Source organism: Poromitra crassiceps (genome assembly GCF_964638095.1).
Source record: "Poromitra crassiceps genome assembly, chromosome: 28".
In the NCBI taxonomy this organism is placed as follows: domain Eukaryota; kingdom Metazoa; phylum Chordata; class Actinopteri; order Beryciformes; family Melamphaidae; genus Poromitra; species Poromitra crassiceps.
In genome coordinates this window covers 18488180-18509293 of record NC_139651.1, presented here as the reverse complement: position 1 = coordinate 18509293, position 21114 = coordinate 18488180, and the positions used below count along the sequence as shown (strand labels likewise).

Here is a 21114-nt window from a genome sequence, read left to right as displayed (position 1 = left end):
AGCACTGTGAAGCTGATACAATTCAGGTGGCGGTAATGCAACATTTAAGGATGCCAACCGCCATAAAACACAGAAGAAGAAGCTGAGAAAAAGGACGTGCTGTGGGGTTGCAGCTGGTGAAAACCGTCTATAAGTGCAGAAAATCAGTTCATGGAAACACTAAAATTGTTGGATATGGTATTTCCTGGGCATTTACACTCAGGTCAGTAACTAACTAGCGTTAAGTCTAGTAACATTACACAGATAACTAAAACAAAACAAAACAAAACAAAACAATGCTTTCTTTTTCGTTGTTACAAAAAAATACAAGGGTAATGAATGTCAAGTTTGACTATTGCAGCATTTACCAGAAGAGCAATGCATAGATCCATCTTTTCTCTAGGATGGCGAAGGCATGTCCCGCCCTATGCCTCTGATTGGGTTGGTTGAGGCTGTGTTTAGGCATGAGTGATGATTGGATGGGTTTAGGCATGAGGGATAGGGCGATTGGTTAGGGTTATGGGGGAAATCAGGGTAAGCCAATCAGAGGCATAGTAAAGGGGGACATGCCTTCCGCTTCTGGGCAGCTATTGTCACGTCGCCATCTGGTGGCTGAACAAGGTCAATGAGAACAGGCTCGATTCCCGTTGATAATTTCACAGAATACATAATTATGTATAGAAATCATCGTACTTTCACACATTAATATAATGTATGCTTTTTAAAGACAAAATCTTCATACAACACATTGTTGAATCCTGTTCACTATGATGAATGCTGTGTCATTAAGTTTTGTCAGCCTAAAAAAGATGGGTGGACTCCTTTCCCCAGTACCCCCCCCCCCCCCCCCAAAAGTATATCAACTTTGTTTCCATGGGTTTACTTAATTCAGGGAGAAAGCAATTATCTACACATCTAAACATAGCATAACTGATTGACCTTTTTCACAGGAGCCATTTTATGTCTAAAAGCAGGGTAAACACAGGTGCAACCAAAACATTGTGTGTGTGTGTGTGTGTGTGTGTGTGTAGAGTGTGTGTTGTGTTTACCATGCCTTTTAGACACAAAATGGCTTCTGTGAAAAAGGCCCATTACAGTGAAACTACAACCTTTTACCCAGCCCAGAACCACCTGTCTCCCAAAGTGTTTTAAGTAGAAAAGACAAGAGTTCCATGTACATTTTGTACTCAGGAGTTTCCTGGAAGAAAAGCCACTCATACTCTTCCATTATTACTGTACTTTTCTTTATTAAGTGCATCATTTTATACACAACAGGACAACATGATTCAGTCAACAATATAGACAATATACAGAATCAGAAGAGCAGGGATTCTTCTCTTTATACTGTACATCTAATGACCTGAGGAGAGAGGAAGATATATCCTTTTAGCCCAAAGTATAGTAATGTTCAATACTGAAATAGAATACACTTAACCAGCAGAACAATCTATGGTAGAAATTGCTGCAATCTTATCCTATAATAAGAACGAATGTGTGTGTGTGTGTGTGTGTGTGTGTGTGTGTGTGTGTGTGTGTGTGTGTCTGGCCACAGCTATGCCATTTTACGTGCGATCAGACTGAATCTTTGAGGAAGTGTAAAGAGCACCCATGTGGGTGACCTAACGGAGGCAGGTTTTTGATTGAGGTCAGGGGTGATTGAACCAGTAACATCTCCAACCAGGCTGCCTTACTAACCAACCAGTCTTACCTTGACAGTCTATTATAACTTGTCAATGCCCAGCTCCTCTGGTGTGGAGATGCCGAGTTCTGCTAGGGTGGGCTTCAACTCTTGGATCAGGTATGGATAGATGTCTTTGCGGGGTCCTGCTTTGTCCTGCAAAACAAAGACGACGTCAACTTAAGTTTCAAGTTTCAGTTTCAATACTTTATTGCCATTCAACATCGTTGATAGGAATTTGGTTTAGTGAGCTCAATCACAGAACACAGCAAAACATGAAGACATACAATTCCCCTCACACACTGTACGATGCACACATTCCGACAAAAAAAAAAAAAAGAGATAAAAGTGACAAAAATGCATAAAGTACAAAATACAATTTTACCAAAGTAAAACAACACTCCCACAGGGAGGTTACAGAACCACGACCAGCTGTGGTAAGTTAAGATAATATACGTTAAAATTAAGTGCTGTCACACAGAATATCTGTCTGTGTCAGACTTGAATAGAGCCTGCAGCACATTAAGAGTTGAGAGCACGGACAGCCTCGGGGTAGGTGCTGTTACAAAACCTAGCTGTTCTGCTTTTGATACTTCTCAACCTTTTAAAAGAAGGAAGAAAATTAAAAAGATAATTGGCAGGGTGAGAAGGGTCCCTGAGAATATTTTGTCCCTTTTTCTTGAGTCTGTTGGAGTAGATCTCAGTAAGGGACGGGAGCTCCTGTCCTATGATTTTGGAGGCCGTACGCACTGTTCTGTTCAGGCGTTTCCTATCCTGAGCCGAGCTGTTTCCGTACCAGACGGTTATTCCAAAAGTGAGGATGCTCTCAATACCTGCACGGTAAAATTGCATCATTCCCTCACGAGAAATGGAAAACTTTTTCAACTGTCTTAAAAAGAAGAGCCTCTGTTGTGCCTTCTTCAGCACTTTTGTCGTGTTGACCTCCCACTTTAAAGTGGAGGAGACGGTGATGCCCAGGAACTTGTAGTGCTCCACCTGTTCAATTTCCTGGCCATTTATGACCAGAGGAAGGTGGCCATCATGGCTCTTACGGAAGTCCACGACTACTTCTTTTGTTTTGGAGGCATTCAACTCCAAGTTGTTAGCTGCACACCATACTGCTAATGCTGAGACCTCATTCCTGTAAGCTGTTTCATTGTTGTTAGAGATAAGCCCCACCAATGTGGTATCATCGGCAAACTTATTACTAATCATACACTTTCAAGCATAGTCTCCATCTATCCTGGTGTGATCAGGACTGCAGTGTCAACCACAAATCATTATCAGCAGCAACTTCCTCCAGCTCCTGCAGGGGGATCCTCAGGTGCTCCCACGCATGCTGGGATTCTTATTGATACTAGATCTAGCGTGCTCCCCTGTATCAACTGTTGAGCAATTCTGAGTCGCATCGAGTGGAACCCCTCACCTTATTATAGTAATGAGATTTACAATATACATCTCATCATCAGTGGTTTTGCCCCACTGGATGATGTCATAGGCATTGTGACATCACCGATGATGTCATAGTCATTGTGACATCATCAGTGATGTCATAAGAGCATGTGATGCGAAGTTGAGCAATTGTGATTTCATAATTGTAAAATTGGCCTAGAGAAATGATTCAGTTTTCGATTGGGGTGTTTTGAGAGGGGGGTCGGTCTTCGTGGGACCCTTACTGCACCTCACAACTTAGTTTTCCACCTTGATAAACATGTCAAAGAGGCTGTCTGAGAGCCAAGTCATCAAAAAAAGAAAGAATATCGCTCCTATCCCCTAAATTAAAATTAAAATGGAAAAAACTGAATTTGGGGGGAAATATAACTGAATTTTGAAAAAAAAAAAAAAAAAGATTTTCAGAGCAGGCGAGGCCACGCAGCAGCCGAGCTGCGGGCGAGGCTGAAGTTGGGAAATTGTGTGCACTGTGTTACTCGAGCACTCCACGATGTGATCAGTCAGTGACGTTCACTCCGGCAATTGTGATGTCATCAGTGATGCGTGAAGTTGAGCAATTGTGCGCTGTGCATGCCAATAGAGCAGGCGAGGCCACGCAGCAGCCGAGCTGCATGGCATCACGGGCTAGCCCGGCCGCAAAGTCCTGAATAAATTCTAGTCTTGAATCTGTTGATGAGCTGCACTAGTAATGGTAGTGTAGCCTCAGCTATTATAGAGTTTAATGAGTTGTCTCCTATCTCTGAAGGCTCCGAGTGAATTAGTTTACTTTATAATAGTTACGCAGTACAGCGTAGTGTACGCTTTTATTCTGAAGGCGGAAAAGGGAAATTGTACATGTGAAGTGAAGTTTGATGCTGGTCTGTGTGTGAATGAATCAAATGAATGATGTCTCATTCCAAGCTGAAGCAGTATTTGATGCACTGTTGCCGTTGGCTGCTCAGAAAACTGCTCAAAGTATCCAGGTGACATCATACGATGATTTGCATAATCAATATGCACGCTATGACATCATAGCCCGTTTGAATATGAAGTGCTGACGCCACCGTAAGTGGACGGCTGTACTGTAACTGTACTCACCTTCACAGCCTCGAGGATGCGGACGGCGCTGGCCAGGTCGTTCAGTCTCCGGCAAGCTCTCAGTGCCGAGTCCAGGATCTTGGCCTCAGGTACCAAGTCGTACCCAATCAGGGTGTTCATGCCTTTAGGGGCCAAATGCATGGACAAAGCCTCATTAGATCAGACAATCAACAAACAACACATTACCAATTACTACCACCACCAATCATTTTTATATTTGACTTGTATTTGACCTTTATTTAACCAGATCAAAACAATTGAGATAGGAGATCTCTTCATTTAAAACTGACATACCGCAACGATCACAATTACAAGGCGAAAGAAACACTGACTCAGACACTTGACAACACAAAGAGAGCAAAGCTCAAAGAAGTTGACAGTTATGTTCTACGTTGCGGCAGGACAGGAGCAGTATGAGGTAAGGACCTAAACTGGACAATGAGATGAGGGAGACCAATTTGAGACGAGTCTGCCGGTCATTCCAAGACCAAGGGCCAAAATAAAGTATTATTTTTTTTCCCCCAGCCTCAGTCCACAGGTGGCACCTTCAAGTGGACCAGCCTCAGTCCACACAGGTGGCACCTTCAAGTGGACCCAACTGTTGGATCTGAGCTTTCTTTGTACAGCTTTACTTTATTTTAAACAAAGTGCTTTACATAGAGAATATGTGTGGCAAAGAAGCACTACAGCTACATGCTAGCAGAGCGAGAAAGCTACAAGAAAAGAGAGCGATCATAATGGACTACACGCACAAAAAAGCAAAAACATTTCTCAAGCAAAGAGTAATAACTACTCATATGCCTGTTGTCATACAGTATGACAACAGGCATATGAGTAGTGTTTATGCATTTACACCATATGGGTAATAAAGGCAGGACACATTAGAATATGATGACAGGCCATAATGATGAATAGGGCTGGGTTAAAAAAATCGATATATCGATATTGAATCGATATTCATGTGAAGGAACAAGTATCGATACATAAATCCCAGTATCGATCTTTTAAAATGCATATAGGCTGTGTGTGGTAGTTAAAACATAGTTCCAAGTTGACGTTTATTTATGTTTGTAGTTGAAACAAAAACATAAATACTGTAGGCTACATGTGCATTGTGCATGCACCATGAGCCAGATGTACAGACCTCAAATCTGTTTGCACTATAATGTTTCTGAACTGGAAATGTTCATGAGCTGTATTTTATTTTATTTACAAAGCATTTATACTTTATGAAACACTGTTTACAACATGCTGCTGTTCAATGATTCTGTTATATAGTGGAAATCTAAATTTGTTTGGCTTCTCACAGAAGACTGTAAAGAAAGATAAGATGTTGAATGACTATGTTGGTCATGTTTAAATAAAAAAGAATTACATGATGGAACTGCTTGCTTTATGGTAAATTCTTAATGTAAATATTAATATTTTTTAATAATGCACCAGGTTAGAGGGTTCCTTGTACAATTTACAGCATTAGTTCTTTGAGAATCTCTTCCATTATCAAAGCAAAACTGGTATTGTAACTAAAATATCGATATCGAATCGGATCGGATCGGATCGGAAATCGTATCGACTTGGGACCTTGTGTATCGGAATCGTATCGTATCGGAAAGTCAGTGGCGATACCCAGCCCTAATGATGAAACAGGCCATAAGGTCACCTTTCTTCAGTTCCCATGCATCAATGTCTGGCTTGCTGAAGTAAGTGACCCAACGGGCATCGAACTCCTCCTCTGTCTCCACCTTGCCATGGGAGTAACATCTGGAGGCCAATGGAGCTGGAAAACACAACATCAGAAGCAGACATAGACATTAGGGATGCAACGATTATAAATTTTGATGTACGATTATAGTCTGAGAAAAAACCACGATTATCACGGTTTCACGATTATTGTTATGGACGTATAAAAATCACATGAGCATTCTCTAAATAGAGGTTTTATTGTATTTCCCCCACAATCTTAACAGTTGCTGCCTTCCGGAATTAGGGGTGGGAATCGCTGAGTAGCTCACGATACGATATCGTCACGATACTTGGCCCCCGATAACGATATTATCACGATACTGCGATACTGCGATAATCGATATATTGGAAGACGATACATCACGATACCTGTGTAACTGAAGAGAAAAAAATACCCCTAAAAGGCAAGAAGCAGGTATTATGTATTTATTAGCAGAATTGACATGAACTCTCTCAGAGTTCACTCACTCACTCATACCATTTTCGATACCACGGAGGAAAAGTTACACATTAAGTATTTTTATTATTATTATTAAAACAAGAAAACCTATATAACCTACCTACCTATATAATTTCTAAAAGATATTAATGATCAAACATTTCCATTCATGTAGCCTACAGTATTTATGTTTTTGTTTCAACTACAAACATAAATAAACGTCAACTTGAAACTATGTTTCAACTACCACACACAGCATAATATTTTAGCCTGTTTATTAAAAAAAAAAAAAAAAAAAAAAAAAAAAAAAAAAAAAAAAATTTTAATAAACATATCGATACTTGGTGCCAGTGTATCGATAACGTATCGCAAGTGGAAATATCGCGATACCGTGAGTATCGATATTTTGTCCCACCCCTATCCGGAATACTAATGCACGATATGGATTTTTACAGCCGATAGTATAGGCCTACGCTAACCGATAAATATTCTCCTGGCCAATAACCGATACGTTAAACATACTATTGTTACTTTTTTCACATTTTTGTATTTAAAAAAATAAGTTCTTAACCTGTATTTTATGCACACCTGGGATTAAAAAAAGAAGAAAGGGCAGATGTAGTGAGCAAAGATGGATGATTTAATATTCCATGGCTCTGACCTAATCAAATCTAACTGACATCACTATTGTGAACATAAAACAAACAACATTTCTGATATAATATATATAATATATATATATATATAATACAAAAAATATTTTATTATTATTTTATAGAAGCGAAAGCCTATAGCTGCTTAGTCTGCAGAAAAAAACACAAAAGGCATAGTAACTTAGACTCTTATTGGCATGTTACTGGCAACTAAATGTGCCGTCTGAAATGAATTTTGCATTGGGGTCAGTTCTATTGAAGTGATGATGGGGCAGGCATGGAAAGCCTCACTATAAGCCATCATGTGTCATTTCACTTTTTACTGGAAAATGCTCCCTCTGGATTAAAGAAAGGACACTCTGTGGTGTTGACTGGTGTTTGTTATGTAAATGTGCGCATTTGTTTTCCTTGTCTCAGTCAGATCATGACTGCCAAGCAGCTAGCTACGTTAGCTTCACGTTATTAGGCCTACATGTAACGTTAGCGGGTTGCTTTTGGAGTTGACACAAACCCTTGATGTTTCTTTTCGTGTAAAGCATGAGGTTCTCTATGGTTTAGGCCAGCGCTGGGAGCATGAAGTGCTTTAAATGCGGGGATGTTTGGTCACAACGAGCTTGAGGAACTATGTACGCTAGGCTATGGCCAGCTAGCTAACATTAGCCACAACAGCTAACGTTAACGTCAATGACTGTATGTTAACGCTAAACAAATCCGCTGCCTCTTCCCCACGTTTGGTTTAACGTAACACCAGCTCAGACTTTCCCCTAATCTCAGAAACCTTGCGGGACATGTATTGCAACATTTATGTTGGGCTGGCATCCATGGCTAGGCTACAGACTGGCTACTACTGGGAGACATGGCAGCTGCCTGTGTTTGGTGCCTCCGCTAAATAGTCCGTGCGGAAACGAAGCGAGAGAGACAGGTTCCTCTCCTTCCAGCGCCGTCTGCGCCGCATGGGAGTTTAAACTGACGGACTGTTGTGAAACAAAACACTCGGTGTAGCGGAGCCTCTGCGGTTATATAACCGTGACGTTTTAAATCGCGGTTAATAGTCAAACCGGTTAACCCCTGCATCCCTAATAGACATCTTTAAAATAACAGGTTGATTACAAAGTGGTTCACAAAAAATAAAGAACGCAAATACAGATAAAACATGAGAGTACAAGTAGATTTAGCCTAATGCCGATTCCTAACTGGACGCGATGTGAATGAGCGAGCGAGCGAACATCAGATGGTTTCAGATGTCCTAACCTGCTCCGTGCGTCAGAACATCAGATGGTTTCAGATGTCCTAACCTGCTCCGTGCGTCAGCCAACAGGCTGAGCGACCTCTCGCTTGATTGAAAAAGATGATCGCCTTGGCTCTATTCTTGTGAAGCTTCGCGCACAAACTCCACCTTCAACCTACAACTCCACCTTCAACTCCACCTTCAACCTACAACTCCACCTTCAACCTACAACTCCACCTTCAACCTACAACTCCACCTTCAACCTACAACTCCACCTTCAACCTGCAACTCCACCTTCAACCTACAACTCCACCTTCAACCTACAACTCCACCTTCAACCTACAACTCCACCTTCAACCTACAACTCCACCTTCAACCTACAACTCCACCTTCAACCTACAACTCCACCTTCAACCTACAACTCCACCTTCAACCTAGAACAACTCCACCTTCAACCTACAACTCCACCTTCAACCTACAACTCCACCTTCAACCTAGAACAACTCCACCTTCAACCTACAACTCCACCTTCAACCTAGAACAACTCCACCTTCAACCTACAACTCCACCTTCAACCTAGAGGCATTTCTGGAGGCGACAGGAGAATATCGGGACAATATTTCGCGCTCCATTCCCACCAGAGTTTGCTCTCTCGCTGTATGTTAGGAAGAGGTGTAACACTCCAGACATTGTATGCATGTGATGTGTGCGTATGTGAGCACCACTAGGGGCAGTCTGACTCTGCGGGGAAAATAATTGAATCACTGATGTCAAAGAAGACAATGATAAAGTAATGGCTGGTCAAGCAAGAGCAAAAGTAGGTTGTCTGTTGTACTGAACTAGGGATCTCGCACGCTCGATTCCTAGGCTCGCCCGCTACGCGGCCTCGCCCGCCCTGCAGCTCACCCAGCTGGCCCTGCAGCTCGCATACGCTGGCTGCTCCTTGATGGCATACTTCAGGGATGCTGGATCACATGTCCTGGAGCTGGCAACATTCATTGTTAGGGTTAATACTCCTGTCAGTGCCCCTGACCAAGGCAATGGCAAAAGAAGTTCTGGAGTTGGTCCCCGGGCGCTGCACTGTGGCTGCCCACTGCTCCTAGTTCTAGGAAGGTTCCTAGTAGAGGATGGATCAAATGCAGAGGATGAATTTCTCCATGGGGATAAATAAAGGATAACTTCACTTAACATTCAGCTGTCCATGGCTGAAGACGGGGGTCTGAAGGCAGACTCCCACTTAGTTTTTGTGACATCACTGATCACTGATGATGTCAGTAGGATTTATGACATCACTGATGATGTCACAGTGGGAGTTATGCCATCACTGGGATTTATGACATCACTGATGATGTGACAGTGGGATTTATGTCATCACGGATGATGTCACAGTGGGATTTATGACATCACAGTGGGACAGGGAAACAAACAGAGAAACAAACAAACAGAGCGCCGACGACGACTACTGAGACGGCGGCATGTTCACAGCAGGGCCACCATAGGCAGAGAGGAGACATTCAATGCATCACACTGGGAAATACATTGTATGTATTCATTATGGAACCTTGGGAGTTTGAGTATTTCATGACATGTTTTGCTTCCCAGGTGCGCTGGATTTGATGATTGGATCACTGAGCCCTATGACTGCATGTGTTGTTTGCTCGCTGCGGTGCAAGCGGTGCACCATGATAGTGAGATCAAACACACCCTGCTGTAAACTCAGCACAGGCTGTGGAAAGACTGCAATTAAACGGTTGTTTCACGCAGCAGTATCATTTTAACCGCCCCGGCTAAACTACTGGCTTCCGTAGGAGGACTATTATATCTTCAGATCTGCAATCAGACGTTGGAGACGGGTAGGAGAGAGTTTTGAACAGCCGTTTCCCCCCCTATTGCCTTATGGACCTGAGTGTGACCCTAATACGAAGTACAGTAGTAGGGTCACTTTGGGGCTATCAAACAACTTGAACCACAGACATGAACTGCTTTAATGTGTGATTTAACCCTGTCTGTCTATGCTTGTTTATATCCTTGTCTCACTAATTGCCTTCTGGCCTCTTGTGTTGTTGTTGTTGTTTTGTGTTTGGTGAGCCAAAGACAATTTTTCATTTCGGTGGACAATAAAGTTATATTCTATTCTATATTCTATTCTATTCTAAACAAGCAGACCCAAATGATTCAGAAAGGTGAAAGTCTTCTTCAGTCATGTTCTATCTACACACAGTATGTGTTTATAATATGTTTGCCAATGTGCAAGGCAGCATTCATTCAGCGATCCTTCACTCTCCAGACCCGTGCAACCAGAGAAATATTTAAAAAATGCATAGCTAGAACCAACATTCCTTACCAAGACAGAGCTAGCCTGCAGGAGTCTGCATATGACTCTCACCTGACCTGACCTAGCTCACTGAGTGAGTGAAGGACAGTAAGCAATGTGGGCCAATAATAGCGTCCAACAGGTCACACATTTGGTCACGACAAACTGCCACAGCGACAATAATGAAACAGTGTTGCACAGCCTACATTAGAGAACATAGCTCTTACCAGCTGCGTATTAACTGCGGCTATAGTATTGAGTCTCTTGAACAAACTTTAACGTGTGGGTCATGACAAGGTCATGGCTTCTTTGCCTAAATTCATTTGGCGCTTCTATCGTTTACACAAGAGGAGTTTCTACATGTATTTTAGGTATCATGATAATAAATATGATTGTGTTCATGACCAGAGAGGGATCCTCTTCAAAAGAATTCAATGTCACCCTTGGCTAGCTAACGTTAGCCTTCACGTACACAGAGACAGGACGAAAGCTAACCAGCTAACGCTACCTCAGGAGGCTAACGTGAGTTATTTCTTGCGACATTGTTTCATGTCGAGCAGACAGTCCTCCCCTGGTCCTACCTGAGTAGCAGGGTCGTGACCGAGCCAAGCTTCGGACCCCTGAGGAGGATGACAGTCGGAACACGGCTCGGATCATGCTGCTGCCGCTCTGACAGTGGAGGGGCTAATGTGCTACCAGGAACTGCTTCTTCTTCTTCTTCTGTCCGATTTCCGGCAGTGTAAACGCGTCTGGGCGTATTACTGCCCCCCGCTGGAGAGGGTCCTCGCTGCAGCCCGCGGAATCGGGCGGAGTCGGATATGGGGCGGGGTCGGACATCAGAGGGGCGGGGGCTGACATCAGGGCGGGTTTTTTGGTTTTTGTTTTTTTGCTTGTGTCATGTCACGTCACTTCCCTGAAAACGTCCAAGTCTCAGCAGTGTCGCTGGAGATTGTCCACAAAACGACTTGTAATTGTAAAACGGCTAGTAAACCTGCGATACGGTAATTCCTGCAATTGTACCTAACGTATGTGTTTGTTTAACCGCACGAAGTTTGCACTCGTTGTATTGTTTTCAAAGTTCAGCATTGTGCATGAAAAACAGGTTAGCGAATACAGCGTTAGCTTGTTGCTAGCTACGATAGCTCGCTAGCTTTTTTATTTTTAATGTTACCGAACCAAAACCACCGGACGAAGCGTTTATTATCTTACTGGCCTGATATCGCGTTTGTTAATTGTGTTGTATGAAGTCAAAAAGTGATCGTATGTTAACTTCATATTTGATTTGTAACGATGCAGTTGTAATATGTAATTATCTCAACAGGCCTTAAGCCTACTGTAATGATCCGCTCCCGGACCGAAAGCAAGGAGGAAGGAGACGAAGTACGACTTGCAATCCGTGCATTTATTCACAGTCTTAGGTCACTGTTCTAGGCTTTGACCTACAGCCAAAATATACCTGAGCAATTGTAGCGCTCCCTCCTGTTAGCTGTTAGCTAACAGTCTAGCCATCACACACGCATTTAGGAACATCCTGTGTAACTGTGTCTCTCTGTCCACAGTCTGCTGTAACGTCTACAGCCGTGCTTCCAACTGTGGTGGCCCCCATTTCATCAACTACAACGCAGTCTCCTGTTATCAGTCCAACAGTTACAGACTCTGCAGAGGTGGCACATAGGTAAGCAGCAGTGTAACAATTTTTTTACTTTACAACATGCGTAATTGCTAGTCGGAAAAGTTTGGGAACCTCTGCTCTATGTAGCCTAGATTTGGATGTTTATTTATTACCTTTTTGACATCTGCCTCAGACACCTCACCATCTTAGAAGATGGAGAAGAGCCTGTGCCTACAAAGTCTTCAGAATCATATCACTGCCCATTCTGCTCATACAAGAATGCAGCGAGGCATTCTGTGCATTGCCATATGCAGAACCATGCAACAGTGAAGTATAAAGGTGAAAGACAATGTTAGGCTCTAACAGAAAATAATACACATTAACCTCATAACACCCAGCCTATTTTCTGGATTGAAACTAACTAACTAACTAACTCTAACCCAAAATCTTTTCTTTCAGAGTTCACCATTGTGAACTCTGAAAGTACAATTGGGGAGAAAATAGAGAATCTAATGTCACGCTTACTTCTGTATTCTCTGTTAAATCAACCAGATATTAGAAACCAGGCTGGAGAAAAAGGATATTACGCACATATCTAAATATTTCACACACACCCTCACACCCTTACACCCTTTCTCTCTCTGTGTGTGTGTGTGTGTGTGTGTGTGTGTGTGTGTGTGTGTGTGCGCGCGTGTGTGCGCGTGCGTGTGTTCCAGACAAGTCAGATCCTATAGAAAAGGCCCAGGTGTTGGTGCAGCTGCCCAGCAGTGAGAGGTTCAAACCCTCCTACATGCACAGGTGTGTTGTTAGTCCTTCTGTTGCCTCAAACACTTCACAATGAGGTTTCACCACATTGCTGTCACCATGGTTACCAAGAGGCACATTCAGGTCGTTCAGACTTCAACACAGTTTAGAGGACTTGAGAAATCATTTCTGTATCTAATCCTTCCTTATATAAAAGGGAGTAAGTGGGTTCTGCAATTTTGGTCATGTTTTTGAGTACACTCGGGCAATTGTGATGTCACTGAGGATGTCACTATGACATCATTGTGATGTCACTGATGATGTCATAAGACGGACATCAGTGACGCAGCAGCTCGAGCTGCAGGGTGGGCGAGCCCGCACAGCGGGCGAGCCTAGGAATCGAGCGTGCGAGATGCCTAGTTCATAAAGATGCAAAAGTTCTGTGTACTTGTGAAAATGTACCTATAGCTGTAGAAAGGGATTTACTGTATATAGTGTATATATTCTGGTCTTCATCTGTCCGTCTGTCTGTCTGTAGTTTTGGTATGACAGACAACTACTTTGTGTTTGTGGAGCAGCCGGTGAAGATCAACCTGCTCAAGTTCCTGTCTGCCTGGAGCATCAGAGGAACCAACTACATGGACTGCTTTGAGTCCAACATGGGGGTAAGTGTGTGGTGTGTCTGTGTGTGTGTGCGCGCGCGTGCGTGCGTGCGTACGTACGTACATACATGTGAGCCCCTGCATTTTTCCTCATATATGTGTTGTGTGTGTGTGTTGTAGACATGGTTCCACCTGGCCAGTAAGGAACCAGCCAGTTATTTGAGCAGCCACAGGTTCAGAACTTCAGCCTTTAACCTCTTCCACCACATTAACTCCTATGAAGACCAGGGCTTCATCGTCGTCGACCTCTGCACCTGGAAAGGGTACGGTCCTGTGTGTGTGTAAGGCGCAGATTAGCCATTGCTTTGTGGTAGTTTGTAACACCTGTACCGCAGCATTGCCTGTTTGTTTGGGTTGGTGTGCTGGTGCAGCTAGTTGAAATGCTATACCAGCAGTTAATTTGACTTCAGCGCCTCCATGACACAATTTACCTTTTTCACAACAGGCATTTTGTGTCTCAAAAGGAGGGTCAACTCAGGTGCAACCAAAATATTAATGAGGGTTTCCAACTTCCAATCCATTTAGGTGTTCCAGTGCTGGGGCCCTCATTAATGTTTTGGTTGCACCTGTGTTGAAAATGACTGCTGTGAAAAAGGGTCATTGGAGGCTTTTTGAACTGTGGCACTGGCTACCCTCAGTGTGGCGGAGCCATAGATGGTACAGTACACATATTCCAATCACCGCCCCAAGAATAACCCTGCCGACTACTAATGATAACAGGAAACGATGTAATCTTATTTATCAGTTTTACAGATGTTTATATTGTAACCTAATATATCAACCAATGAGATTAATTTGTCCCCAGGTCCCACAGGTCCGTGTGCCATTCACACGGACATCAACCCTTGCCCAACCCACCTGTGAGGTGGGCCGCCAAGCCGGGTCGGGCCTTTCAAACACAAAATCAACCCAGGAATATCCCTGGCTGGACCTTGGTGTGAAAGAGGTATATTATACTGTAATTACTCTCTATCTATCTCTATCTCTGTCTCTCTCTCTCCAGTCATGACTTTGTGTATAACTACCTCTATCTGGCCAACCTGAGGGAGGAGTGGGAGGAGGTGAAAGCAGCGATGAAGCCTCCTCAGCCCGAGGTCAGGCGATACGTACTGCCACTGGATATACACAGGGTGAGTGCACACACACACGCACAGCACACACACGGCACGCACACACACACACACACACACACACACACACACACTACTGTAATATCATAGGCTCCTAAATGTCCTTAAATGAAGGCTAGTAGGTTGATAATGTAAAAGCAGACTTTAATGGAGGTGGCCACGCCTCCAATGGTGTGTGTGTGTCTGTGTGTGTGTGTGTGTGTGTGTTCAGGAGGAGCAAGGGAAGAACCTGGTATCTCTGCCCTACACCACGGCAACTGCTGTTCTCCATGGAGACGGAACCATCTGGCTGGAACCTGAAGTCCTCTTCTCTGGACCCAGACAAGGTCAGACATGCACACACACGCACGCACACACGCACGCACGCACACACACACACACACACACACACACACACACACACACACACACAGGGCCGTAGCCAGGGTTCCGAAATAGGGGAGGTCCAGCAAGGGGAGGCGGATTCGGCGGCGCCCATTAGTGCGCCGGCGGAAAATTTTTTGGTTTTTTCCCCCCCCTTTTAAGCCATATTTAGAGTAATATATCATTTTAAATCAACATTAGGATTATACTGTTGTGATGTCATTATTCAGTATATTCTCTTTCATGTCACCACCTGCTCAGCTCTCCTGTCAACATAATTGTAACTAACAAACACAAACTGTTTTAGCCAAATTCATATCAAAATGACACCTACAAACACAGGTACACAACCCAAGCCGTACACAACACACAAAGTTACTTAGACAGACTAGACACTTACTTTCTTGGTTGTTGCTAAAAAATCTGTCAGTGTGTGTCACTCACTGTCTGTCGTTCACTCGCTCACTGTCTCGCAGCTCGCTCACCTTCAATTATCTCGCCAGGCAGACAGACAGTCATCACTCACCACCATGCTGCTGCTCTCTCAGAATCAAGTTACCGCGGACGCGGCGTCAGATGACTTCCTGCCTGACCTGCCTTTCGTTTCAAAATAAAAGCGATCCCGTGTTTTTCATGCTTTTCCTGTTTTCCATGCAGATTGTTTTATTTTTTTACAATCTTCGTTCTCAGGACACTCTACAATTTTCTGTTCCCAAAGTCCGAACTGAATTGGGGAAGAAAGCTTTTAGGTTCTCTGCACCCACCGCATGGAACAGTCTGCAGTCTGATCTTAAACTTAATAGCTTAGTAACCTTAAATGGTTTTAAGGCTATGGTAAAATCTCTTGAGAACAGGCTGTCTGTATGCAAATGTTTTATTTGATCATTTTAATGTTTTTCAATTGTATGTGTTTATGTGTTTGTTTGTTGTAACTTTGTGTTGCTGCTGTTTCTTGGCCAGGTCTCTCTTGTAAAAGAGATCTTTGATCTCAATGGGACAAACCTGGTTAAATAAAGGCTAAAAAAAAAAAAAAAAAAAAAAAAAATCTCTGAAATATTAAAAAAATCTCTGAAATATTAGGGGAGGTCCGGACCTCCCCGTCCTCATAGCTAGCTACGGCCCTGCACACACACACACGCACACAGACACACACAGATGCACACATGCCCAGACACAAATGCAGTGTCATTAGACAGACATTGTTAGCCCTTAAGTTTTCATTTAGACTCCCATCTTTTTATATGCACAGCATCTCTGGGCTACAGGTAAAGTCACTTGCTTATAGAACATAATAGACAGTAAACTATAGGTGCAGTCATCTTGGACATGACGGCTTGCCACTTCCTACATTGCAGCGAGGCCAGAGCATTAAATAAAAAATAACCTGAACCTTTACACATGAGCCCTTGTGTTCTTTTTTCATCAGGTGTGGTGAATTGGAAAGTTTTTTCCACCGACTACACGAGGACATACAGGATCCCCTACCAAATCTCCAACTGCATACAGTGCCGAAGATTATATAAAGACACTGAAGGCTACAGGGGGCATGGACAGCGAGGAAAAGTGCAAGGGTTTTACTCGGAGAATGATCTGGCAGGATTTTGCAGTATTGACTGTTTTTATGAAGCTGGATGCACTTTTCACGAGTGAGTGAGTGAGTGAGTGAGTGAGTGAGTTTCCACGGTCATGAGTCAAAACCTGTTCTGAATCTGTATCTGGCAGACTGAAGATGGCTTTGTAGCCGAAACGTTTCTGTTCAGTTTTCTTTCTCTTTTTTCACATGGTAGCACCTTTGTATTATTTTATGGACCATTAAATATATGGCATCTTCACATCCGTGAACCTTTGGAGTGGACATTCCATTTTTTCTTTCAGTGTGAGCTTCTCCTGGTTCCTTCCTGAATCTGTATCTAAAATCTTACTATATAATGAAACGTCTGTCCTGTCTGTACAAGCGAAGCAGTGGTTCTATGGAATTGCTTTGAAGCGCGTGTAGCAACTCATAATGTAATAATGGTTTATAATGTAACAACGGCTCATAATGTAATAACTTAAATGTAATAAAAGTTCATAATGTAATAATCGGCTCATAATGTAATAACAGCTTTGCGCATAATGTAATGGCAGAGGTAAAGATGATGATGATGATAATCCAGCAATTTTCTCATAATATGAGCCATTACATTATGAGCTGTTATTACATTATGAGTGATACCATTAAGGCTCATAATGTAATAAGTTATTACATTATGCGCAAAGCTGTTATTACATTATGCACTCATGATTTTATTACATTATGAACTTTTATTACATTTAAGTTATTACATTATGAGCCGTTATTGCATTATGAGTTGCTACAGCGCGTATCAAAGCTTCAGTTGCTTTGACATGTATCAAAGCTTCGGTGTTGCTTTGAAGCATCAAGGCTTCGGTATAAAAGTCAGTCGCACTGCCGGAAATCATTTGTAGGCACGATAGAATAGTGGATTTGATATCGAAAGATATCACCTCTATTTTCAGATCTTCTATTTCACTGTATAAACATTCTACTGTGAAGCCGAGCATGTTCAGTCTGTGTTGTGATGATTCAGATGTTTTCTCTAATATTCCAGCTAACACTCCAGATGTTATTGTCAATGAAAATGAGAGAGAGGTGTTTGTTCTAGAGGTTGGCTGTACCTTTGACCACAGCCTAGAGGAGGCCTTTCTAACCAAGATGCTGAAATATCAACAGCTGCAGCAGACCATCTCACAGCTGGGCTGCAGGTGTAAACTTCTAGTTTTCATATTTGGTAGCCTATGTCATGTCCATAAGCTGGTTGTGAGAGGCCTTCAGATGGCTTGTCTCCCAAAGAGAAGGGCCAAGCAGTTAGCAAGGTATTGTTCAGTATCTGCTATTATTGGTAGACGCTCAATATGGAGGAGGCGCTGCTTTTTGTACCCATGAAGTGGATACTGACCGCTATCTTACCTTACAGTAGAACTGTATCTGTCAATTTGCCATTGTCATCATCCTGTGTGGTGTCATCTTTTGTGTATGCATTAATGTGATCGCCAATTAGGCACTCATGTATCTGACTGACTCCCAACATCTGATTGCATTAGTGTTTATGTCCTTTGTACTTGTATCTATGTAGACATAAATAAATCATTTAAATGTGTGTGTGTGTGTGTGTGTGTGTGGAGCATGCACAGTTCACCAGAGAGTCAGGCACGTTAAGGGTGTTTAACCCTCTGTTATCATTTTCAAGCACTCCAAAGCAAGCTTTGAACCAGTCAGGTGATTCATTCAGGTAATGAGCTTTGTATCAAAGCTTCAGTGTCACACTTGCCATCACTACTTTGATCTGCTTCATTAACGAGCCAGTCAGGTGATGCATTCAGGCAATGAAGCAGTTGCTGCTTGGAACAATCCATCTCAAACTGCACATGGCCATTGAGCATTGGCATAGGCAGAAAGTGAAGTAGACAATGTTTTCATTTTCCCAATTTTATGCTAATTCTGAGTATAAATCGCGGCAGATGTTATGTTGTCCTGACGTTATGTTGCCCCGACAGGCCATAGACTAGTCTGAAATGATAATCTGAAAATCTGTTCATGTACTTAAAGTTGTGAAAAGTCATGGAAAAGTTATTTTTTCTTCTGTCTAATAAAGTAAGTTTGTTTCTACAACACTGTTTTATTGTCCTTGTTTCTGTGTCTCTGAAATGCAGCACTCAGCCAGAAAGTTGACAATATTAATTTTAAAAATACATTATATACAGTCTATAGGTGTGTGCGTGTGTATATATTTGTAGGGATGTTTGTATGTTAACATTAATTACAACATTAATGTGTTAAATCATTTTCATGGATGCCTTTCTCATTAGTAATCCAGCTGTACAATCCCTCTAGGCTACTATGACAGTAGTGTTGGGGGTAACTAGTTACAAAAGTAACGAGTTACAGTAGTATATTACTTTTAGGCAGTAACTGAGTAATGTAACGAGTTACTCATTCTATTTTGGTAATATTATTACAGTTACTGAGTCCGGTAAGTAGTTACAATCTGACAATTTTTTTTTCAAGAGCCTGTGTCATCTGAAAATACCTAAAACAGTCCCTAAAATAAATACCTCTCCAAGTAACTAGTAATATGTAATATATTACATTTTGGAAGTAACTTGCCCAACACTGATTATATGTTACATAAGTAACAATATGTTACATTGGCTATATAGATTTTTTCAATTTTCAAATTTTTTATTTGATTTAAAATTTTTATTTTATTTTTTCTCTATTATTGGATTTATTTATTTTCTTCTTCTTTTTTGCATCGCAGCCTGTCAATACACTAATTACTCTTCTTTATTCTTTATCAAATTAATTCTAATGTGGCTAATTGTTTTTTGCATCAAGTACCCCTCTCTTTTGCATTGCAAAGAGAGTGTCATACACCTTTAAGAAATAAGTGGTCGTAAGTAAGCCCCGCCCCCCTGATGTCAGACCCCGCAGTAAGCCCCGCCCCCCTGATGTCCGACCCCGCCCCATATCCGACTCCGCCCGATTCCGCGGGCTGCAGCGAGGGGTACTTGCCCCGCTGGACAAAGTTCTTCTTCTTCTTCTGTTTGATTTTACGGCGGTTGGCATCCAACATGTTGCATTACTGCCTCCTTCTGGACTAATACATGAACATCCAATGTTCCCCTAATCCATTACAGTCTTGTTATCAGTCCAGTTCCTCTAAAAAAAAAACTGACAACTAGTTTCTTCCCCTCCACTACTCCCACACATCCCATTATACCCTTCACACTGGCCTCTATTGGTCCCAGTCTCTGCAGTCCAGTCATCATGATCACCCTCTCTGCTTCATATCTCCTGCATGAGATCAGAACATGCTCCACCGTCTACCTTACTTGACACTGACTACAATGCCCAGTTGGGTGCTTCCCTATTATACTAAAAAGTGTTCCATTTAAGTTGCTGTGACCAATTCTCAATCTACTTATGACTCTCTGTTCACTCCTATTAGCCCCACTATTCCCCACCACTCCCACTTTATTTTGTATACTATGCAGATGTCTCCCTGATCGCCTCCTTTGCTGCCTTGTCTGCTTTCTCATTACCTGAGATTCCTACGTGTGCTGGCAGGACAAAGTTAACCTAACTCAAACACGTCATATTCTCCGATACAGCTCAATCTGAGTCATGCAAAAACTGCAAAACTGCTTTTGTAATCAGCTGGTGGTTCTTATTATGGCCAAAACAAGATTTAAGAGAAAATGACACTACTCCTAGACCTGACAAGCTTTTATAAAAGGTTTCCCTTTCTGTCCTATATTTAACACATTCTAGGAAAACATGCTTAACTGTTTCTGGACAGCCACACTCACATAGTCCATTCTGATGTTTTCCCACAATGTGCAAACACTGATTCAGGCCTCAGTCTGCATATTTTTACACAATCTCTCCTGGAACCATAGCTATAATTGACTTTTTTTGACTGCATGGAAAAATAGGGCCTTCCTTTGGTCTCCCTTTCCCATAAAACCTGCCACTCTCTTTCAACTCCTTCCTTGATTTTCTCTCTAATTTCTACTCTTCCCAGGGATATCTTTACATCTACTTCTTCCCTAGCAAGGCTTTCCTTTGCTATGGAATCAGCTGATTCATTTCCTTCGATTCCAGCATGCCCCGGAACCCAGCAATACCTGACTTCACAGCCTCCTGCTCTCTCAGGTCTGAACAAAACAAATACAATCTCATTAACAGGTCAGGCCGAGCTTTTGACTTGCCTGCTCTTAAAGGGACAGCTCACCCTAAAATCCAAAATACATATTTTTCCTCTCACCTGTAGTGCTATTTATCCATCTAGCCTATATAGTTTTGGGATAGTTGCCTGAGTTTTGGAGATATCGTCCGCAGAGACGTCTGCCTTCTCTTGAATACAATGGAACTGGATGGCACTCGGCTTGTGGTGCTCGAAGCACCAAGAAAATACAAGAAACTGCTCATAACAAGGTCTGTGGATTATCATGAGTAACGGGGTCATGATTTCTG

General features: G+C 42.4%; 3 protein-coding genes across 3 annotated transcripts in view; 2 read left to right on the top strand and 1 right to left on the bottom strand.

Moving 5' to 3' along the window:
• Positions 1–1206: 1206 nt before the first annotated feature.
• LOC310799743 (cytochrome c oxidase subunit 5A, mitochondrial-like) lies at positions 1207–11291 on the bottom strand. Its single transcript, XM_083662340.1, has 5 exons — positions 11145–11291; positions 5847–5963; positions 4187–4308; positions 1688–1813; positions 1207–1339 (listed from the first exon to the last, which is right to left on the bottom strand). Exons 1-4 carry the CDS (start codon positions 11218–11220, stop codon positions 1700–1702), a joined length of 429 nt encoding a protein of 142 aa, XP_083518466.1. The 5' UTR covers positions 11221–11291; the 3' UTR covers positions 1207–1339; positions 1688–1699.
• Positions 11292–11541: 250 nt separating this feature from the next.
• Positions 11542–16916, top strand: LOC310799512 (uncharacterized protein). The gene is made up of 10 exons (XM_083662107.1): positions 11542–11564; positions 11885–11943; positions 12123–12238; positions 12369–12514; positions 12892–12973; positions 13458–13584; positions 13702–13844; positions 14387–14711; positions 14923–15037; positions 16501–16916. The coding sequence occupies exons 2-8, from the start codon at positions 11902–11904 to the stop codon at positions 14520–14522; spliced, it is 792 nt and encodes a 263-aa protein (XP_083518233.1). The 5' UTR covers positions 11542–11564; positions 11885–11901; the 3' UTR covers positions 14523–14711; positions 14923–15037; positions 16501–16916.
• Positions 14655–21114, top strand: part of LOC310799597 (uncharacterized protein) — a gene marked incomplete at both ends in the record, with an annotated part of 39757 nt that continues 33297 nt past the window's right edge. The window contains 2 exons of the mRNA XM_083662185.1: positions 14655–14711; positions 14923–15037. Of these exons, the coding sequence (XP_083518311.1) occupies positions 14655–14711; positions 14923–15037 (172 nt within the window). The remainder of the gene's footprint in view (positions 14712–14922; positions 15038–21114) is intronic.